The 18314-nt window shown below is 45.7% G+C and overlaps 1 protein-coding gene across 1 annotated transcript in view; it reads right to left on the minus strand.

Moving 5' to 3' along the window:
- Positions 1–18314, minus strand: part of LOC148518693 (leucine-rich repeat and fibronectin type III domain-containing protein 1-like protein) — a 76380-nt gene that overhangs the window by 16370 nt on the left and 41696 nt on the right. The window contains exons 3-4 of the mRNA XM_088477146.1: positions 11203–11699; positions 9806–9880 (exon numbers count right to left, since the gene is read on the minus strand). Of these exons, the coding sequence (XP_088333272.1) occupies positions 9822–9880; positions 11203–11699 (556 nt within the window). The 3' untranslated portion in view covers positions 9806–9821. The remainder of the gene's footprint in view (positions 1–9805; positions 9881–11202; positions 11700–18314) is intronic.

Consider the following 18314-nt stretch of genomic DNA (forward strand, 5'->3'; position numbering starts at 1 on the left):
GTGTACTGGGTTATTGTTAGCAGCGCTCTGGGGAAATACTCTGCTGCAGATTCACTATCTTTTTGTTTAATAGTGAAGATATTACTCCAGTTCACTACCACTGGAAAGTATATGGCCCATTGTGTGATTATTCGCTTGATGTTTACCTGGTTATCCTCCTCCGTTAAGGATTCATCCTCCTCCAATATACAATCCACAATAAATTTTTGTACATCAGTATTGGAAAGAAGACATGCCCTTAACACCACTAGCCAATCTTTATTAGTTGGCTCATGAGCATTACCTAAATCTTTCACAAATTTCTGACATTTGGCCAACTCTTTCCTAGGATCTGGGATGTCTGACATAATTGAGTGCAATTCTGCTCTTGTCCATGGACAGTGCATTCCTACAATCCTTATAGGAACTATACCATCTTTGTCCGGTTTCCCATTGGGAACTGCTATTGTACGGACAGGATGTATACCTACCACATCACTATGTTCAGGATTAATTACTGGACTTATTGTTTCGGTACTATAGATGTTACCTCTTCTACTACGGTCTCCACTACTCTCACCAATTTCAACCACTGCCCCTGCTGGTTGGATCGCTCCCTTTCCTTGTCTCTGTGGAACATCTAGCATATGAACAGCATGGGCAATCGCTGAAATTACAGTGGGTTCATCATCTTCTACAACAACGTTTTCCTTAAGGTGACTTAATACAGGATATAAGTTACTTCTTACCATTTTTTTATTTTTGGTATCGGCTGTATTTTCACCTGCGGTCGCATAGGGCGGCAGAGATGCGCATGTGCTCTCTTCTTTATGCGTGGTAGCGCTACCTTGCAGTGTGCTACCTTGTGGCGTGAGTACGCTACTTTGCGGTGTGCTACTTTGCCACATGAGTAAACTATATTGCGGCGCGCCACTTTGCAGCGCACTATTTTTCCACGTGTTCCCCTCGTGCAGCCACAGCTTTAAACAGTCATTATACTTTACTCTTTTCTTCAATGATTTGACTAAACATATGTTATCTCTAACATTACTTAATACCTGCAAATCGAAACTGCCAACCTTGGGTAAATGGTCTCATACATACATACTGTGGTCATCTTGACCCATATGTCGCAGTACGCCGTAGCATACGTGCCATACTTCACATGCATTACATACTTTGCCGATCCAATCGGCCCATCCATAAGCAGCACCTCATCGACCATCCCTAGCGACTGCTTAGCACCCATCTGGGACAACGCTTTCACTTCTTTCACTAGGGACTTCGACCGGTGGACGAATTAAATAAGCTGCGTCCACTCACTTCCACCCACTGTGCACAGCCGACCGCTAAGCGTTTTTTTGGTTAGCGTACACAACGAGGAAACAGAAAATAGCCTATGTAATTATTCTGCTTTCCGGACAAATTAACCAAGCTTTGTCCGACCGCTTCCTCGACTGGTAGAATTTAAGTATTCCATTAACACTTAACCTTGCCAGTGATTTCCTCCCACGACCCCCAAGTCACAATCACAGTTTATACAACCATGCGGTCCAATCGCATTGCCCAGAGACACTAAAACTTATCAATGGACTTTGCGATTACTATTGGGGCTTCGGCCGAGAAACAACCTCCGGTTTCTCGCCCAGTTATATCTGCTATGTATACTGCTACGGCTGTCCTACCCACATCTTGGACATCTTACCGGCCCTGTCTATTTTCAACAGTACAAAAACCTTTTCTTTTCATATCACAAGCACACGTTCACATTCAAATCCCACCTTGTTTTCTGCGCAGAAAAATTTCTTTCCCAAGTGACAATAACTATTCAGAGGTTTTAACAAGTAATCACGCTATAAATACAACAAGACTATCTATCAAAACGATTGTTTAAAAATGTGGCAGCAATACAGGGAAGACGCATACGCTATGTGCAAATTGCCTACTGCAGCGCAAAAGTGACAATAAAAGAAATGACTTTTCTCTCTTGTCCCTAGATCCTTAAATTACATAGAAACGGATATTCGGTTTCACAAGATAAAGTGCTAAACAGGCTTTGAACAGATTGCATCCTTACCCGTATATGTCTCGTCCACCCTTTATTGAGGGACCGAAATCCGTACACTATGCGTGATCTCTGGTAGCGTGATATCAGTCGCGAGCCCCCATCCATGAATGCCGTTTAGTCGCTAATTTGTGGTGCAAGTCGCTTTAGAAAGAATTGCTTTCCAGTCTAATCGTGTGGTTCCATAGCACAAAAATTATTTATGTAAAAAAAGGGTAACACGATGTAAGTTTAACAATTAGAGTAAAAAGCAATGAAATAGTACAGTCGATACATATGTGTGCGCACTGGTTCTAGTATACAATCATTCAGTCCAGAAGTCTGTGGTCGCAAAGAAGATGTGTGTACACTGGGGTCAGGACACAGCCTATATACCTTACAGGTTTCAGAGTTAACAAAGGGACAAATTGACAGGTTTTCATTGGTTCTTGCTTCTGGTCAATTTGGTCATTGGTCAGTTCATATGGTGTCATCAAGGGTATGTCTTCCAACAGTCACATTGTGTAGCTTCCCGCCGAAGAACTGGTTAAACTGGCTACAACACTGCATACTAGTAATAACATTCTACTCAATAACTCCCTATCATCCATAACTAGCGGTCGCATGATGCGACTTCTTTGCCGATAGAAACGGATGTCAGCAAATAAACAGGGATTTAGTATGATACCAAACATGACATGTCCACTGTATTCTGAACCTTAGATCTCCTTTAAGTACATTTTACATCATAATTATTAGCTAACAATACCTTTAATAACTCTGGTTATTATCTATAATGTGTGGGAACCATTTTATATGTGTGCGTTCGCATATGTGCATCTGTGTCTGGAATTCGCATATGTGCATCTGTGTATGTGTGTGTGTGTGTGAATACATGTGTGCGTTCGCATATGTGCATCTGTGTCTGGAATTCGCATATGTGCATCTGTGAATGTGTGTATGTGTGTGAATACATGTGTGCATTCGCATTTGTGCGCATTGGATTGCACCAATGCAAAGTAGCGTCCAAGTAACTCGTCATCAGACTATAGACGACAATATAGTCAGATAATAATTGTAAGCGATCATACCTAATTATTTGACTTTGACAGAGAGTTTGACACATGCCTCATGAACTTTGGAAGAAATACCTTTCTCGTTTAATCAGATAAGCTGCTATATTTATCTACTGTTTTTTCACTTCCAATTTTTACTTCCATTTAAACCGCATTATTGTATGAACTGCCTCTTGATTTTTTATCCGTTTTTATAATTACTGTTTACAAATATCTGAATAAGAAAAGCCTGATATTTAAAAGGTTTTTTATCTCTGTTTCTAAATTAAATAGTTTTTTATATATATTTATTTTGCACTGGCACCTTTTATTGTAATTATTATATTTATGCACTACATGGAATGTTCACAATCTCTCACACACCCTGGCCTGGAGGTTTCCAGGGTGGTGGTCTTGGGGTCCTGCTATCCTTGGGTCACTCCTACCAAGTCTTACCTTCTGAACCCTCCATCTCATTCTTTCCATTCAACACTAATGATATTTGCCTCTTCCATCTTCTTCGAGTAGCTGCCTTTTTTTGTCTCACTGGCTTTCGTTCAAAATTCCTCCATCACTTGGATTCCTGGCTCTTAATCTTCAAATGGGCTCTCAAGACCCATTTCTTCCTCAATGCTTTCCAGCGCTCATCCTAACCCACTACTCTATGCTCCTTCCTCACTATCTAGTCCGTCTGTGTCACCCCTGTTTGTCTGACCCTCCCCTTAGAATGAAAGCTCTCGCGAGCAGGGCCCTCTTTCCTCACGTGCTTCTTCTTGCCTTACTTTTACTTTCATTTACAATGGCACCTAAAACTTGGTTACTGACACCCTGTTGCCTATTAAGGTGTTATGCAGCATTGTTTATAAATCATGTACTTGTCCTGCATTGTGTGTACTGTTAATAACTGTTGTCTTGTGTGCTCATTTGTTTCTGTACTTTGTAAGGCGTTGCGGAACCCTTGTGGCGCATAATAATGTTATTTACCTATTGACATATGATATTAAAGCAAACCAGTCGCCCTACTGCAACTCATCCCCCTCTCCACTGTGTATATATATATATATATATATATATAAAGACAACGTTTAGACCGGCACTCATATATAACTTTCCATTAGGGTAGCTCCGGTGCCACAACCCAAAAAATTGTATATTCAAGGTGAAAATGGAAAGGCACTCAGAGACGCAAATAACTTCAAGCAACTACAATGATGAGATCAACGTTTCGGAGAGAACCTCCTTTATCAAGACTGTATAATAAAAGAAAAAGACAAACATACATTAAATAGACTTGGCTTACCACCCTCGTGACATGTGCAAGCAATTCCAACCGACGGCTGAATCCCGCTGACGTCACTCCTGCGACTCGGAAAAGCCGGGGACTCCCTGTGGGGGAGTGGTTAGACAGTGACGGTAGTGAAAGGACCATCACCAGGGAAACATGTAAACAACAACGCTACGAAGCACGGCCAAACACCGTGCTATTACAAGGTGAAGAAGCAAACTAATATAATCCATGCATCAATATAATAGCCTGAAAGGAGATAAACCTGCATAAATTCATAGCAATGAAAGCAAGACATAGAATGCATGAAGGATATAACAGCAAACTGATGTAACATCTGAGGCAGGTATATGATCATGTAAATAGTATTAATGAAAAGAATCAGCAATAATATCAAGCACTGATATCAAGTATCTGTGCATATAACTCCCTGAGGAATCAGCGGAGAAAACAGCAAATAACATAGACATCACAAAAAACATGAAAACACAAGAGATTCATTCAGTCCCCTGGGTTGGACCGTCTGCAATCTGTGGATCCATTGTGCTTCCTTTTGCAGTAAAATGCGTTCACGATCACCTCCCCTAGGATTAGGGGGCACATAATCGATCATTTTGTATCTGATAGTTGATAGATTGTGTTGGAAATCTTTAAAGTGTCTAGGTACAGGCTGGTCAATCTGTTTGCCATCTAGGGCCGCTCTAATACTGGACCTATGTAGGGCCATGCGTTCTTTCATTTGTCTTGATGTTTTCCCTATGTAAAACAATCCACAGGGGCATCTTATAAAATAAACGACAAAACGACTAGAGCATGTCAAGGCATGATGAATTTTGTAGATTTTGCCAGATCTAGGGTGAGAAAAAGTGTCCCCAGTTTCTAAGAAACTGCACGTGGTACAGCCTGTACATCTGTAATTACCCGGCTTACGAGTCAAAAAATGAGCCGGCTTGTTGCTACCCAACAGACTGATATCATTTTTAACAATGTAATCCTTGATATTCCGACCACGCCGGTAGGAGGGTAAAATGGCACAATTTTGTAAGGCTGGATTTTGAGGATTATCAGCAATGATGGGCCAGATGTTTCTGGCTTTTTTAATTATCTCTGGACTTGCTGTAGTGTAATTCATCGTCCAGATAATGTTGTTTTCCTGCAGTTTTTTAGGTTTGCAAACCTAAAAAACTGCAGGAAAACAATTGTGCCATTTTACCCTCCTACCGGCGTGGTCGGAATATCAAGGATTACATTGTTAAAAATGATATCAGTCTGTTGGGTAGCAACAAGCCGGCTCATTTTTTGACTCGTAAGCCGGGTAATTACAGATGTACAGGCTGTACCACGTGCAGTTTCTTAGAAACTGGGGACACTTTTTCTCACCCTAGATCTGGCAAAATCTACAAAATTCATCATGCCTTGACATGCTCTAGTCGTTTTGTCGTTTATTTTATAAGATGCCCCTGTGGATTGTTTTACATAGGGAAAACATCAAGACAAATGAAAGAACGCATGGCCCTACATAGGTCCAGTATTAGAGCGGCCCTAGATGGCAAACAGATTGACCAGCCTGTACCTAGACACTTTAAAGATTTCCAACACAATCTATCAACTATCAGATACAAAATGATCGATTATGTGCCCCCTAATCCTAGGGGAGGTGATCGTGAACGCATTTTACTGCAAAAGGAAGCACAATGGATCCACAGATTGTAGACGGTCCAACCCAGGGGACTGAATTAATCTCTTGTGTTTTCATGTTTTTTGTGATGTCTATGTTATTTGCTGTTTTCTCCGCTGATTCCTCAGGGAGTTATATGCACAGATACTTGATATCAGTGCTTGATATTATTGCTGATTCTTTTCATTAATACTATTTACATGATCATATACCTGCCTCAGATGTTACATCAGTTTGCTGTTATATCCTTCATGCATTCTATGTCTTGCTTTCATTGCTATGAATTTATGCAGGTTTATCTCCTTTCAGGCTATTATATTGATGCATGGATAATATTAGTTTGCTTCTTCACCTTGTAATAGCACGGTGTTTGGCCGTGCTTCGTAGCGTTGTTGTTTACATGTTTCCCTGGTGATGGTCCTTTCACTACCGTCACTGTCTAACCACTCCCCCACAGGGAGTCCCCGGCTTTTCCGAGTCGCAGGTGTGACGTCAGCGGGATTCAGCCGTCGGTTGGAATTGCTTGCACATGTCACGAGGGTGGTAAGCCAAGTCTATTTAATGGATGTTTGTCTTTTTCTTTTATTATACAGTCTTGATAAAGGAGGTTCTCTCCGAAACGTTGATCTCATCATTGTAGTTGCTTGAAGTTATTTGCGTCTCTGAGTGCCTTTCCATTTTCACCTTGAATATATATATATATATATATATATATAAATCCCACTGGCGGCACTCTGGAATGACACACTGGAAACACTTAGCTGTGAATAGTCAGAGGTAAGTGTTTCCAGTGTGTCTTTCCGGAGTGCCACCAGTGGGATTTGTATTTTACAGTGTGTCTGGGAATTCCAGCTACAGTGAGGAGGGCACCCGGGCAAGTATACGTTATATTACGCTGAGTGCCGTATTGTGGAAAAAAAAATAATATATATATATATATATATTATATATATATATATATATAATATATATATATATAAATCATGAATGAGTCTCTTGTTTTTTGTCACTCAGTCCACCAGTAAATTACTATGATTCTTTGTATATTGACTGCACACCATGCGGCTCCATCTATGTACTGTATAATATTGTATCTTCTATCCTTTATCTGCACAGAGTGATAAAGGGGCTTATTCATCATAACTTAAAATTTGATGGAGGTACAGTAATTAGGTTTAGAACTCGCATGGAGCTCTACCTAATTACCGTAGGAACTCATCATTCCTCCTCTCCATAACTATCTATTTCAAAAAGCTGTCATTTTTGCGATGCAGCTTTTCTGGAAATAGATAGTTTTCCTTATCTACTCTACCTTACCGCAGCTGGAATCCGTGCTGCGCATGCACTGTTACATTCGTAAAACCAGCGCATGTGCAGCACTGCCTACAGCTGCGGTAATTTTGTGTGCCCCCCCAATCACCCCTCTGCTCACCTCCCCCCTGTCCCGCACTTACCTGCCCGCTGCAGCGGTTCCGGCTCCGGTGGCTGGTCTGACACTGTGTTCTCCCAGCAGCACACAGTACAGTTTAGAAGAAGAAAAAAAAAACGTTTTTTTTTTCTTTTCTAAACTTTATTGTGTTCTGCTGGGAGAACACAGTGTCAGACCAGCCACCGGAGCCAGAGGATACACCAGAGCGCCGGAGGGAGACGCCGTGGGACCTGTCCACACTGACGCAGTTAAGTGTTACCTGCTATTCGCCACCTCACAGTGACGTATAGTAACTCCATCAAATTCCGAAAATACATGATTTTCGGAATTTGATGAATAGCATAATTTCCATATCCCCATACTAATGTACTAATGTATGGGGAGTGTGGAAATTAACGCAGGGGGACTTAACCAGGAGATATCATTGATATCTCCTGTGTTAAGATACTTCATGAATACTAAAATAATGGTATTTAAGGAAAATGTCCTTAAAACGTTATTTTAGTGTTGATGAATAGGCCCCAAAATCTGTTACATCCCTGTTATAAATAATACAGGATGGTTTTGGCTGAGAGTCATGAGACTATTCCTAAGACACCTTCAGACTATACAGCACTAATACTGTTAGTCAGCACAACACCCGACAGTGTAAATCTGAAAACACTTGAATTGTCTTTTTTTTAGATACTGTTTATACTGTTACACCATTTTCTGTGATTAGAATCAATTAAATTCAGATACAATTGTATCTTGATCTTATTACATGCTGGACTAAATATAGACTCATCTAATGATTCATAAGCCGCTGTTCTTCTATTCTTTCCCTTGATTTATATACTTTACTTACAGCACTGAGTAAATCCTGCTTTTTACCTATAGTCGAATGCTACACTCATAGCGTAACACAGACATTGGAGAACATCAGCCGACAGCTTCATACTGTACGTACAAACTTTCCAGCTAATTCTCCTCCGTGTCAGTGACCAGCGCTCTCTGTAAGGGTTCTGTAGGGATATTAAGGGGCCTATTAATCAATTATTATATGCAATATATTCCCCATAAAAACCCATTTTCGGTGGGTTCCCTGCAAATAATAATACGTGTCCCCCAAATGTGTCTACAGGGGACCGGAGCAGATTTTGGAGATATCTACAGCATTTTCCATTATCTACCGCAAATCTATGGAGGCTGCTTTCTGGTCCAATTCACCAATGTCTGGAATGCATCTGAATATGGCGTTAGCCATTGTAGTCTATAGGATATATTTTGAAAAAAGCGCCAGGAGAGGGATTCGTGGGATGCGGCATTCTCGCACATGCGCAGTCAGCAGACGGAACACATGCAGTAGTGTGGCGGCTGCCGGCAATTGATAGTAGAGTGATCTAATAGCGAAGGGCCATTTGTTATTGCTGCATAATTATTATGTCACAAAATGATAATTAGTAAATGGGCCACTTTATACACTTGATGAATGGGATCCAGTCAAGATGCTGGCGGACGGAATGCCGGATGTCAGGATACCGACGCTGGAATCCCGACGATCAAGATACCGACGTCCGCGTCCCAACCGCTGGCATCCCAAAAGTAAGTATGCGGGTTAGGCTTAGGGTTTGGCCCAGTATCTGGGGATTAGGTTTAGGGACCTGCTGGGGTGGGTTAGGCACCGACCAGGAAGGGTTAGTTTTAGGCAGCGGGGAGGGGGTTAAGGGTTAGGCACCACTGGGGGGATGTTAGGGTTAGGCACCGCCCGGGGAGTGTTAGGTTTAGGGTGCGGGAAGGGGGGGTTAGGTTTAGGCACCATCGGAGGGAGGTTAGTGTTAGGCAACACCAGGGAGAGGTTAGGGTTAGGCACCACTGGGGAGAGGTTAGGGTTAGGCACCACCGGTGAGAGGTTAGGGTTAGGCACCACTGGGGAGAGGTTAGGGTTAGGCACCACCGGTGGAGGGTGGGTAGGGAGGGAGAGGTGGAGGGTTCGGTTAATTACCGGCCCATCGGGATCTTCACCAATTTGGATGCCGCTGTCGGTCTTCTGACTGCTGGCATCCCGTCCGCCGGTATATCATATGGATTCTGAATGAATGACATTACGTCACGACCATCACATTGAACTGAATCGCATTCTGGGTGTGTAACAAATATTGGCAAGCAGAAAGCCTACTACAAGTACTAGAATGGAATTGTACTGATTTGCACAAATATCAGGGTCCCATCATTAGCACTATGCACAAATAAAAGACTTTAGTGTCCTCAAAGCTTTAAATATTTCACTGTGATGTTGTCATTAATAACCAGCATCCTCTCATCAGTCACTACAGCAGAAGCCAGTCCATCCTACCTTGCTAGTGGCCCCATCAGATGTTGATGTCTGTCCACTCACAGGACTTCCTCTTCTCCGTAGAATTTTGTAAAACTGTTAAAGCACAAAAAAATATTATCAGTGACCAGCGTGGGTTGGTCTCAAATGTTGAAACTGGGCAGCTGCCTAGTTTCATAGGACGCAATGAAGTATTGTAAAACCCCTATTCCGTTACCATTACTTGCAGACTGTGGGCCTGATTCTGAGTCGGACACAAGTGTGCAGGGATCTCGTGGATATCCGCAAACTGTGCATGCGGTGTAGAAAGAAATTCCCATCCACGCATGCGCCAGACAAGGTGTATGCACACGGCGGAAAAAGCAATTGTGGGTGGATTGATCCATCCGTCATTGGAGCACTCTCTTTGTGAATGAGCTGTAAATGGGTGTTGAGCATTGACGTCATGGGCATGTAAGCCCACACTCCATGCTTAATCGCAGCGTGCGGATGGAGATGGGGCGCCTGTCTTAGACCTTTTGCACCAAGCATAGGGTGGGCGCTAGTCCTGGTAATTATGGTGACAGCTGCGGATATAAAAACAGTGGGCGGGGTGGCCTTCCACATGCAGACACATGGATCTTTGGAATACATGGGCGCATGCTGTCATTAGCATAAAGAAGTGAGTAGAATAGACCATGTATGTGTCCAGCTCTGAGTCAGCCCCTGTGCTCTAAACTTGCTCCTATTATTGTACACTCCACACAAAAGGAAACATTTTTGTTCCTGAGTTAAAGATGCACGCTATTGCAGCAGCGCGTCTGTGTCTATATGCTAATGCCACAATGCCACGGCCAGTGGACTTCCAACACATGTCCACCGGCTGCGCTGCTGTGCATATAATCCACCCTGCATATTGCACCAGCCCTATGCTAGTGCAACTGCGGCAAAAGATGCAGTCGGCGCCCACGTCTGGCTAGCCACCACCTTGTTACCACCCAGAAACGCCCACTAACATTCCACCACCCTGTGTCCAAATTCATCCTGTGGCTTCCGGCGGTAACCATCGGGATGCACATGCAGACTGAAAACCTCGGCCGCTTCCATGCAACATCAACACTGCGTCCACCTCTGAATCTTACATGCCTACTGTCCCTGTCAGGTGGCGCTTCCAGGCACCCAGTACAGTGGGTAAGCCTCCTAAATATGCCCGTCTAGTAAATAGACCCCTTAGTCTTGAATTTTGCTCAATGACTGAAATAACATGGAGAGATGTGAGTAGAATGGCGTGTGCTGAAGGCAGTTATATAGGTGTTTTTATTTATGTCATTATGTTATTATTTTACTTACTATTTCTCTCATTATTTTATGTCATTTAGTTTTGGGTCCAGTTATCCCTTTCAAATGAATATTCCTTATAACGTCCAGTGCTCACTTACTTTGCTTGGACTTGCTACTTCTCATCTCATATGCGTTCTGTGCTGGCTTTGTGCCGGGTGACGCCTCTTCTTCTGTGGTGAAATCTGTGGTCAATGTCAGTTCCTCTGGAGCCCCTGTCAGCTTGGCACATGAATTGGCCATGGCCATGCCTTGTTGCCCGTTGGTTTGAGAATACACATTACTGACCCTGGCTTTGCCCCCTTCCTCCTGACCGCTGTACACTTTGTATCTGATCATTAGGATGATGATGAAGACCAACACGGAGGCTACAATTATCCCTCCAATGATGATGATCATAGTGCCTCCCAGGAACTGGGTATGGATCGGCCGGCACTGTCCACTCTCCTCCTTTGTGTTGAACTGGACACATCCCACCACCCGTGTGGCAGTCAGTGAGGTCATTCCATCATCATAGACAGCCAGGACACAGAGGTCATATTCACGTCCAGGAGCCAAGTCATTGATCAAGAAGCTTCTATTACTCGGGGGAATCATCCTACATAAAGAGGACAAAAGTTAACCATCTTGATATCATGAGTGCACCCGTAAAAGCAATGAGGTATTGGCATGAGGTGCACATGTACTGAATCATAGCGATGCTGCTATGGAGGCCCTATACAGCGAGTACAGATGAGTATTCCCTTCTATACAGTATATATGATTCCTTAACTGAGAACATCATAAGGTCTCCAAAAGAAGTACATCTAGACCAAATACATTTTGTGGCTGCAGTCTCTTGGATAGCATCATCATTACTTATGTTTGGGTAGCCAAATCTACCATAGACAGGGCCATTGTAACAGCATTGTAGGCCCTTGGCAAAGCAATGGGGCCCCTACCCACCCATTCACGAGAATAAAAACATGAATGGTCAATCACTAAAATGAAACCTTTAGACATTTCAATGTATGAATGATAATTTGTAGAGTGGAGAATGCTGCCTGGCCGCTCTGATTGTGGGTAATTCACAATCAGCAGCTGGGGAGCATCTTTGAAGGCCCCTAGAATCTTTGGGCCCTAGGCAGCTGCCCAGTGTGCTCATATGTTAAGATAGCCCTGATTAAAGGTATGGTATCTATGTATGTTGCAATAAATGGTTCCCTTATTCTAGAATGTAGGAGTGCTTTTTTGTATATAAAATATTATCAGCCTAAATTCTGTCTCCACTGTTGCGGAGTAGAGATGAGGAGAGACCCCACCCCCTTCCAAGACAGCCAGCACTGCCTGCAGCCCTGTCAGCCCCCAGCCCACCCCCACCATACTCCTGCTCCTCCCCCCACTGGCGGGATCTACAGGCCCTCCACCCCCATTTGCGGCACTTCTGCCCATTCCACTTGTGGCACCAACATTGAGGGATGGGGGCTATAGAGACACAGAGTGGATGAGGCAATATGGCGCACACAATGCCTAGCGCTGCGAATGATGGGTCAAACATGCTAGCATGTATATAATGGGTCCAATACAGAGTTGAATCCAAATCAGCCATAATTGCACCCACAATGCCCAGATAACTGTCCGGATAACCTGAATTACGGTAGTAAGCAAATTCCCTCTGTGTTCTGATTTTTTCATTATATACTAAATAATGTTTCATCTGTTCTTCAAATATTTCTGACCGTGAACACTTTGGTTGGCGATTACGAAGCAACAATACTCTTTTAGCAAAGATGGATTCAGTTTTACTTTTCATCTGAAAGTAGGCAAAAATTATGAAAACAGGAACAGGTTCACTGCTATTCTGTGAAATGTTTGTTGACTTTTGTAATGTTTTTATCATGCACATTTACTAGTTATATCTTACTTTATGTACATATATGGTTATTAAGTGGCAGACAATGCAGAGTGTGTGACTGCTAATGGGTCTTGGAGGTGAGGTGGGGTGGTTACGAATGGGGAAGCGCTGATTGACTGAGAGAGCCTGGGTGTGAGGATCCCTTATGTGATGATCCCCGTTATTGCTTGCACGGGGATCACACGGAATAGTTACCGGGACAACTGCAGGCGCCTTTCAGTAATCTGCAATGTGTGGGTAAATATCTTGGTTCTTAAATTGCACCCAGTGGACCAGGGGAACTCTCCTGCCTGTTATTCACTCCTAGCCCAGTCCCCACCTCAGGAATGCGGGCTGGCCATAAACTATACACACAGGCACCAGCCCAGCAGGGGGTCCCAGCAGCTCAGGGACAATTACATCTGGGGATTCAAAATCCACCCAATCTCTGCACAGGGCTGGGTAGATAAAAAGGGGCTAAAGCCAGGTTTCTGGGTTCTTTGTTCTTGGTACCTGACCAGCGAGGCAGGACTGATGTGGATGTGGGTCTGAGGCACCTCCAGACCCAGCCAGGATTGCAGACCCTACCGACTTCCAGCAACGGACTTCATCGAAGGGAGACCAGGGACAGATACGCAGCCAAAACTTACTGCTCTATCCGGAGCTGTTAGTGGGCCAGCTGGAGCTGGGTGACTTTCACAGCGTGCTCTACTCTCGCGAGTAGCGGAATCCCTTCGGGCCAAGCGGCCGGGACCAGCAAGTCATTCAGCAGTACCTCTCCCAGCAGCACCGTGCCCCCGGAGTCTCACAGCTGTGCCGCGGTCCATGCGCACATAGGGGGTCATTCAGACCCGCTCGCGAGCAAAGTTCGCTCTCAAGCGGGTCGATGTTGTGAGAATGCGCATGCGCACGACGGAGGGAGCTCCATCGTGCGCATGCGCGAGACCCGGCGAGCAACGACAAATACGTCGCTCGGGGTCTCGCACCAAAGGGGGCGTGCTGTAGATGGTGACTGACAGCACGCCCCCTTTGGTGGGCGTGCTGGGGGCGTGGCGGCCAGACGGAGGCATTCCCATGGGAACACCTACCGTCTGAGTCCGGCCCCACTGACATCAGTAATGGGTCTCGTCGCAAGCCCGATGGTCGCGATGGTCTTGACCATCGCGACCATCATCATGGACGCTCGCATAAGCTGTGGGTGGTAACCCACAGCTATGCCAGCGTCCATAAGGCCGCTCCACATTTAAATAGGATGGCCCTGATTCAGAGCGAGCGTTCTGCTCAGAGCGTTCAGCTCTGAATCAGGGCCATAGTCCTGAGGTGATTATTTACTGTCTAGGTGGGAAGTGTTACTTTGTGTGGTTTTGATAATAGTCTTAGGCCCTCATTCAGAGCCGCACGCTATTTGCGGTCGTTCGTTTAAAATCAAGGGGTGGCTATTTAAATGATCCGTACGCACATTGCAGTGTGTTCACACCTCTAAGTCTGAACGAACGAGCAAAACATACGCTCGTTTATTTGTTAAAAACGCCCCCTGGCCGCACGCATCCTACGTCATGTCCGCTATTTATTAGATTAATCGAGTACATCGACCAGCGTATGAACTGCTCGCTATTCTTGTGGTTGGTGTTTGCTACCACAAATTTGCGTGCAGTTCTGGCTATAAAATAACCCAGTGACGTGGTCAATGACGCTGCTGTTTTAAATATACACACCCATAAAACGCCCGTTTTGACCTTTAAGCACGCCTGCGTTCGGATCTCCACTCCCCATTTTCAAGCACCTTCCCCTGTTACCACCCACATACGCCTCATTCTGTCACTCAAAATAGCAGGCACTCGCTATATAGCGTACAAAGGATTTTCGGCCGCACTGACTGGTTCGCGCATGCGTACTAAAAAGCGTACGCATGCGCAGATGTGCAAACATCGCTCGGAACGAGCGTACTGCCGCTAACGAGCGGCTCTGAATGAGGGCCTTAGTCTTTAAATGTGGTTAATGTTAGTGCTACCTGTATATACTTTACATAGTGTGGTTACGGTTTACATAGTGTGTATGTAATAAAGGTGCTCTTGTACCTTGCTATTGCGTGCTTACTGTGTGATCCTTGAACTCATAAAAGACCAGGGGTACCGTGCGGAGCTATTTGCAGTTGCCTTTCTCAAGGCGACGAGGGCCAGTAGGCGAAAATAATGCACACATAAACCCGGTGCCTTCACACTGGGATTGGTTGCTACAGTATGGTAGTGTTCTCTCTCAGCCAATCAGCGCCTCCCCATTCATGGCAGTGTCCTCTCATTTCGTGGTGGCTGTGCCAGCAGCCTGTCCGTTGGGTTCCTTTCGGTTTGCTATTTTGCCAAGACCCATGGATGCCTACTTGGAACAAAGAGGAGCCCTTCCAAGAATTTGGTAAGTATTTATGTGGTGGAATTGGGATGTATGGTGGGTGTTTTTTTTTCTTTAATAAAGGATTACAACATGCTGTGTTAGTGTCCTGCATTTTCATTACAGACGGACAACAGGAACTAGCGGGCTCTTAATGTCCGGGCATGCTGGCACTTGTTGTTCCATAAGTGCCATCATGCCGAGGCAGGCTTGCTGGGATTATTTAACTATTTATTACCCACATACCCAAAGCCCAGGGGGTGCGTGGAGGTGCCCTTGGTTTTTAGCCCAGGGCTGGTTGTTTCCTTGGAGGGTGGACCCAAGTTTGGGGGGATGCCATCTTTGCAATGAATTCCAGCCCTGGGCTGACCAGTTGGAGGCTGGTTGCCATTATGGCAGGGGTACCCCATGCTGTGCGTCTCCCTGTTGTAGCCTTATCCCCCGGCTAGTTTTTCTCGTTTTTAACACTGTGGGGTCTGTGTACTAACAGGAGAAAAAGGGGAAAAATGCTAAAAATCCCTGTACATGCCACTTCTCAGCATGTACTAAAAGGATTTTCTCTGTCTGCAGTCTGCCAACGCCAAATGTAGGCTACAATAATGCACTGCCCCTGGGTCACTTAGCGCTGCCATAGACACATATGTGTCTCAGGTGTTACAAAGAGGAGAGGGCACTATCGGGTGTTTTCTTCAGCGCTGATACCGCCTCCTGTAGCTGCTGGTATCTGCTTCTCCTCACTGGAGAAGCTGGACATGAGCTCTGTAACTTTGGTCGTGTGTCAATAAAGTTTTTTGGGTAAAAAACCTCTCTGTTTCCTTTGCATAGGATGGGACTCTGGAGACCTGGTGAGTCCAGTCTTAAGGCCGGTAGACAGGGCAGGTTCTACACATACGCATGGTACGCAGCTGAGTAGGGCGCCACATGGTGGAGAGCACCTCAGCTGCGACCATGCGGGCTGCGGGCAGACTGTGTCTCTGCGACACAGCTGTACCGCGCGTGTAGTGCTGACCGGACGGAGTTCGGTCAGCACTACACAGTGACAAACACACAGCCGCTGGGAGCCATCAGCACTGTGTTTGTTTTAATTAGCAGCCAATGAGAGTCTGTCAGACTCATTGACTACTGCGCCCAATGCCGGAGCCGGGCTGGAGCTCACTCATGAGCTCCATCTTCTGGCTCGCGCAATGCAGAGTGGCCCGGCCTGGGAGGATGGACGGAGGAGCAGATGGCAGCAGCGGGAGCAGGAGCCGGAGCGAGGATTCAAGTAAGTGGGGTTTTTTTTTTATTACATGTGTGTCTACTGGGGTAGGGCACTACAAGGGGGGACTACTACTAGGGGCTCTACAAGGGGGGGACTACTACTAGGGGCTCTACAAGGGGGGACTACTACTAGGGGCTCTACAAGGGGGGGCTACTACCAGGGGCACTGCATAGGGGGGGCTACTACTGGGGACATTGCATAGGGGAGGACCTCCACTGGGGGCACAACAAGGGGGGGACTACTACTACTGGCACTACAAATGGGGATTACAACTAGGGGCACTACAAAGGTTGGGCTACTACTGGGGGCACTGCATAGGGGGGGACCTCCACTGGGGGAACAACAAGAGGGGGACTACTACTAGGGGCACTGCAAAGGGTGGACTACTACTAGGGGCACTACAAAGGGACTACTACTAGGGGCACTACAAAGGGGGGCTACTACTGGGGGCACTGTATAGGGGGGGATCTCCACTGGGAGAACAACAAGGGGGGACTACTACTAGGGGCACCACAAAGGAGGGACTACTACTAGGGGCACTACAAAGGGGGGACTACTACTAGGGGCACTAAAAAGGGGATGCTACTATTGGGGGCACTGCATAGGGGGGATCTCCACTGGGGGCACTGCATCGGGAAACCACTAGTGGGGGTACTATATAAAGGGCAATACTGGGGGCACTGCATAGGGGGGATATTATAACTGGGGACATTATTCAAAGGGAACAGCATAAGGGGTACCACTATTGGGGGCACTGTATGGGGGGACTACTACTGGGGACACTATATAAGGGGCACTGCATAAGGGGTACCACTACTGGGGGGAATACTACTGGGGGCAATGTAAAAGGGTAACTGCATAAGGGGGATCACTTCTGGGGGCACTACTGAAGTCCTGCAGAAGGGGGACCACTCCTGGGGCACAAGGGGCACTACATAGGGGGACCACTACAGGGGCACTGCATAAGGGGGACTACTACTGAGGGACTGCATAAGGGAGACCACTCCTGGGGCACAAGGGGTACTGCACAGGGGGGACTACTACTGGGGGCACTATATAAGAGGCTTACTACTGGGGGCACAAGGGGCACTGCACAGTGGGGGCAACTACTAGGGGGCACTGTATAAGGGGCACTTCATAGGGGGGTCATTACTGGGGGCCTGCGTAAGGGCGACCACTACTGGGGCAATGTATAAGGGGCACTACTTGGGGCCTGCATAAGAGGGACTACTACTGGGGGGCATTGCATACTGGGGGTACTGTATAAGGGGCACTACTTGGGAAATGCATAAGAGGGACCACTACTGGGGGGCATTGCATACTGGGGGTACTGTATAAAGGGCACTACTGGGGGGACTGCATTAAGGTGCATATGGAATGGAAAGGACTGTTCCCAGAGTGAGGAGAAAGGGGTGTGTGTCATGGTTATGGCTTTTTGGATGAGAACACTGTCCCTTAATTTGTATGGGCATGCGCAACAATATGCCTGGGGGCGCCAAAAATATACTCACTTACCAAAAAATTTGGGCTAGGGCCGGCCCTGCCAGTACACACTAGACCAGAGGTTCCCAAACACAGTCCTCAAGGCTCCCCAACATTTCTGGTTTTAGAGATATCCATGGTTGATCACAGGTGACTTAATTAGTACCTCAACTTGATTTAACCACCTCTGCTCAACCATTGATATCTCTAAA

Source organism: Taudactylus pleione, unplaced genomic scaffold (assembly GCF_031769625.1).
Source record: "Taudactylus pleione unplaced genomic scaffold, aTauple2 ptg000199l, whole genome shotgun sequence".
NCBI lineage: Eukaryota > Metazoa > Chordata > Amphibia > Anura > Myobatrachidae > Taudactylus > Taudactylus pleione.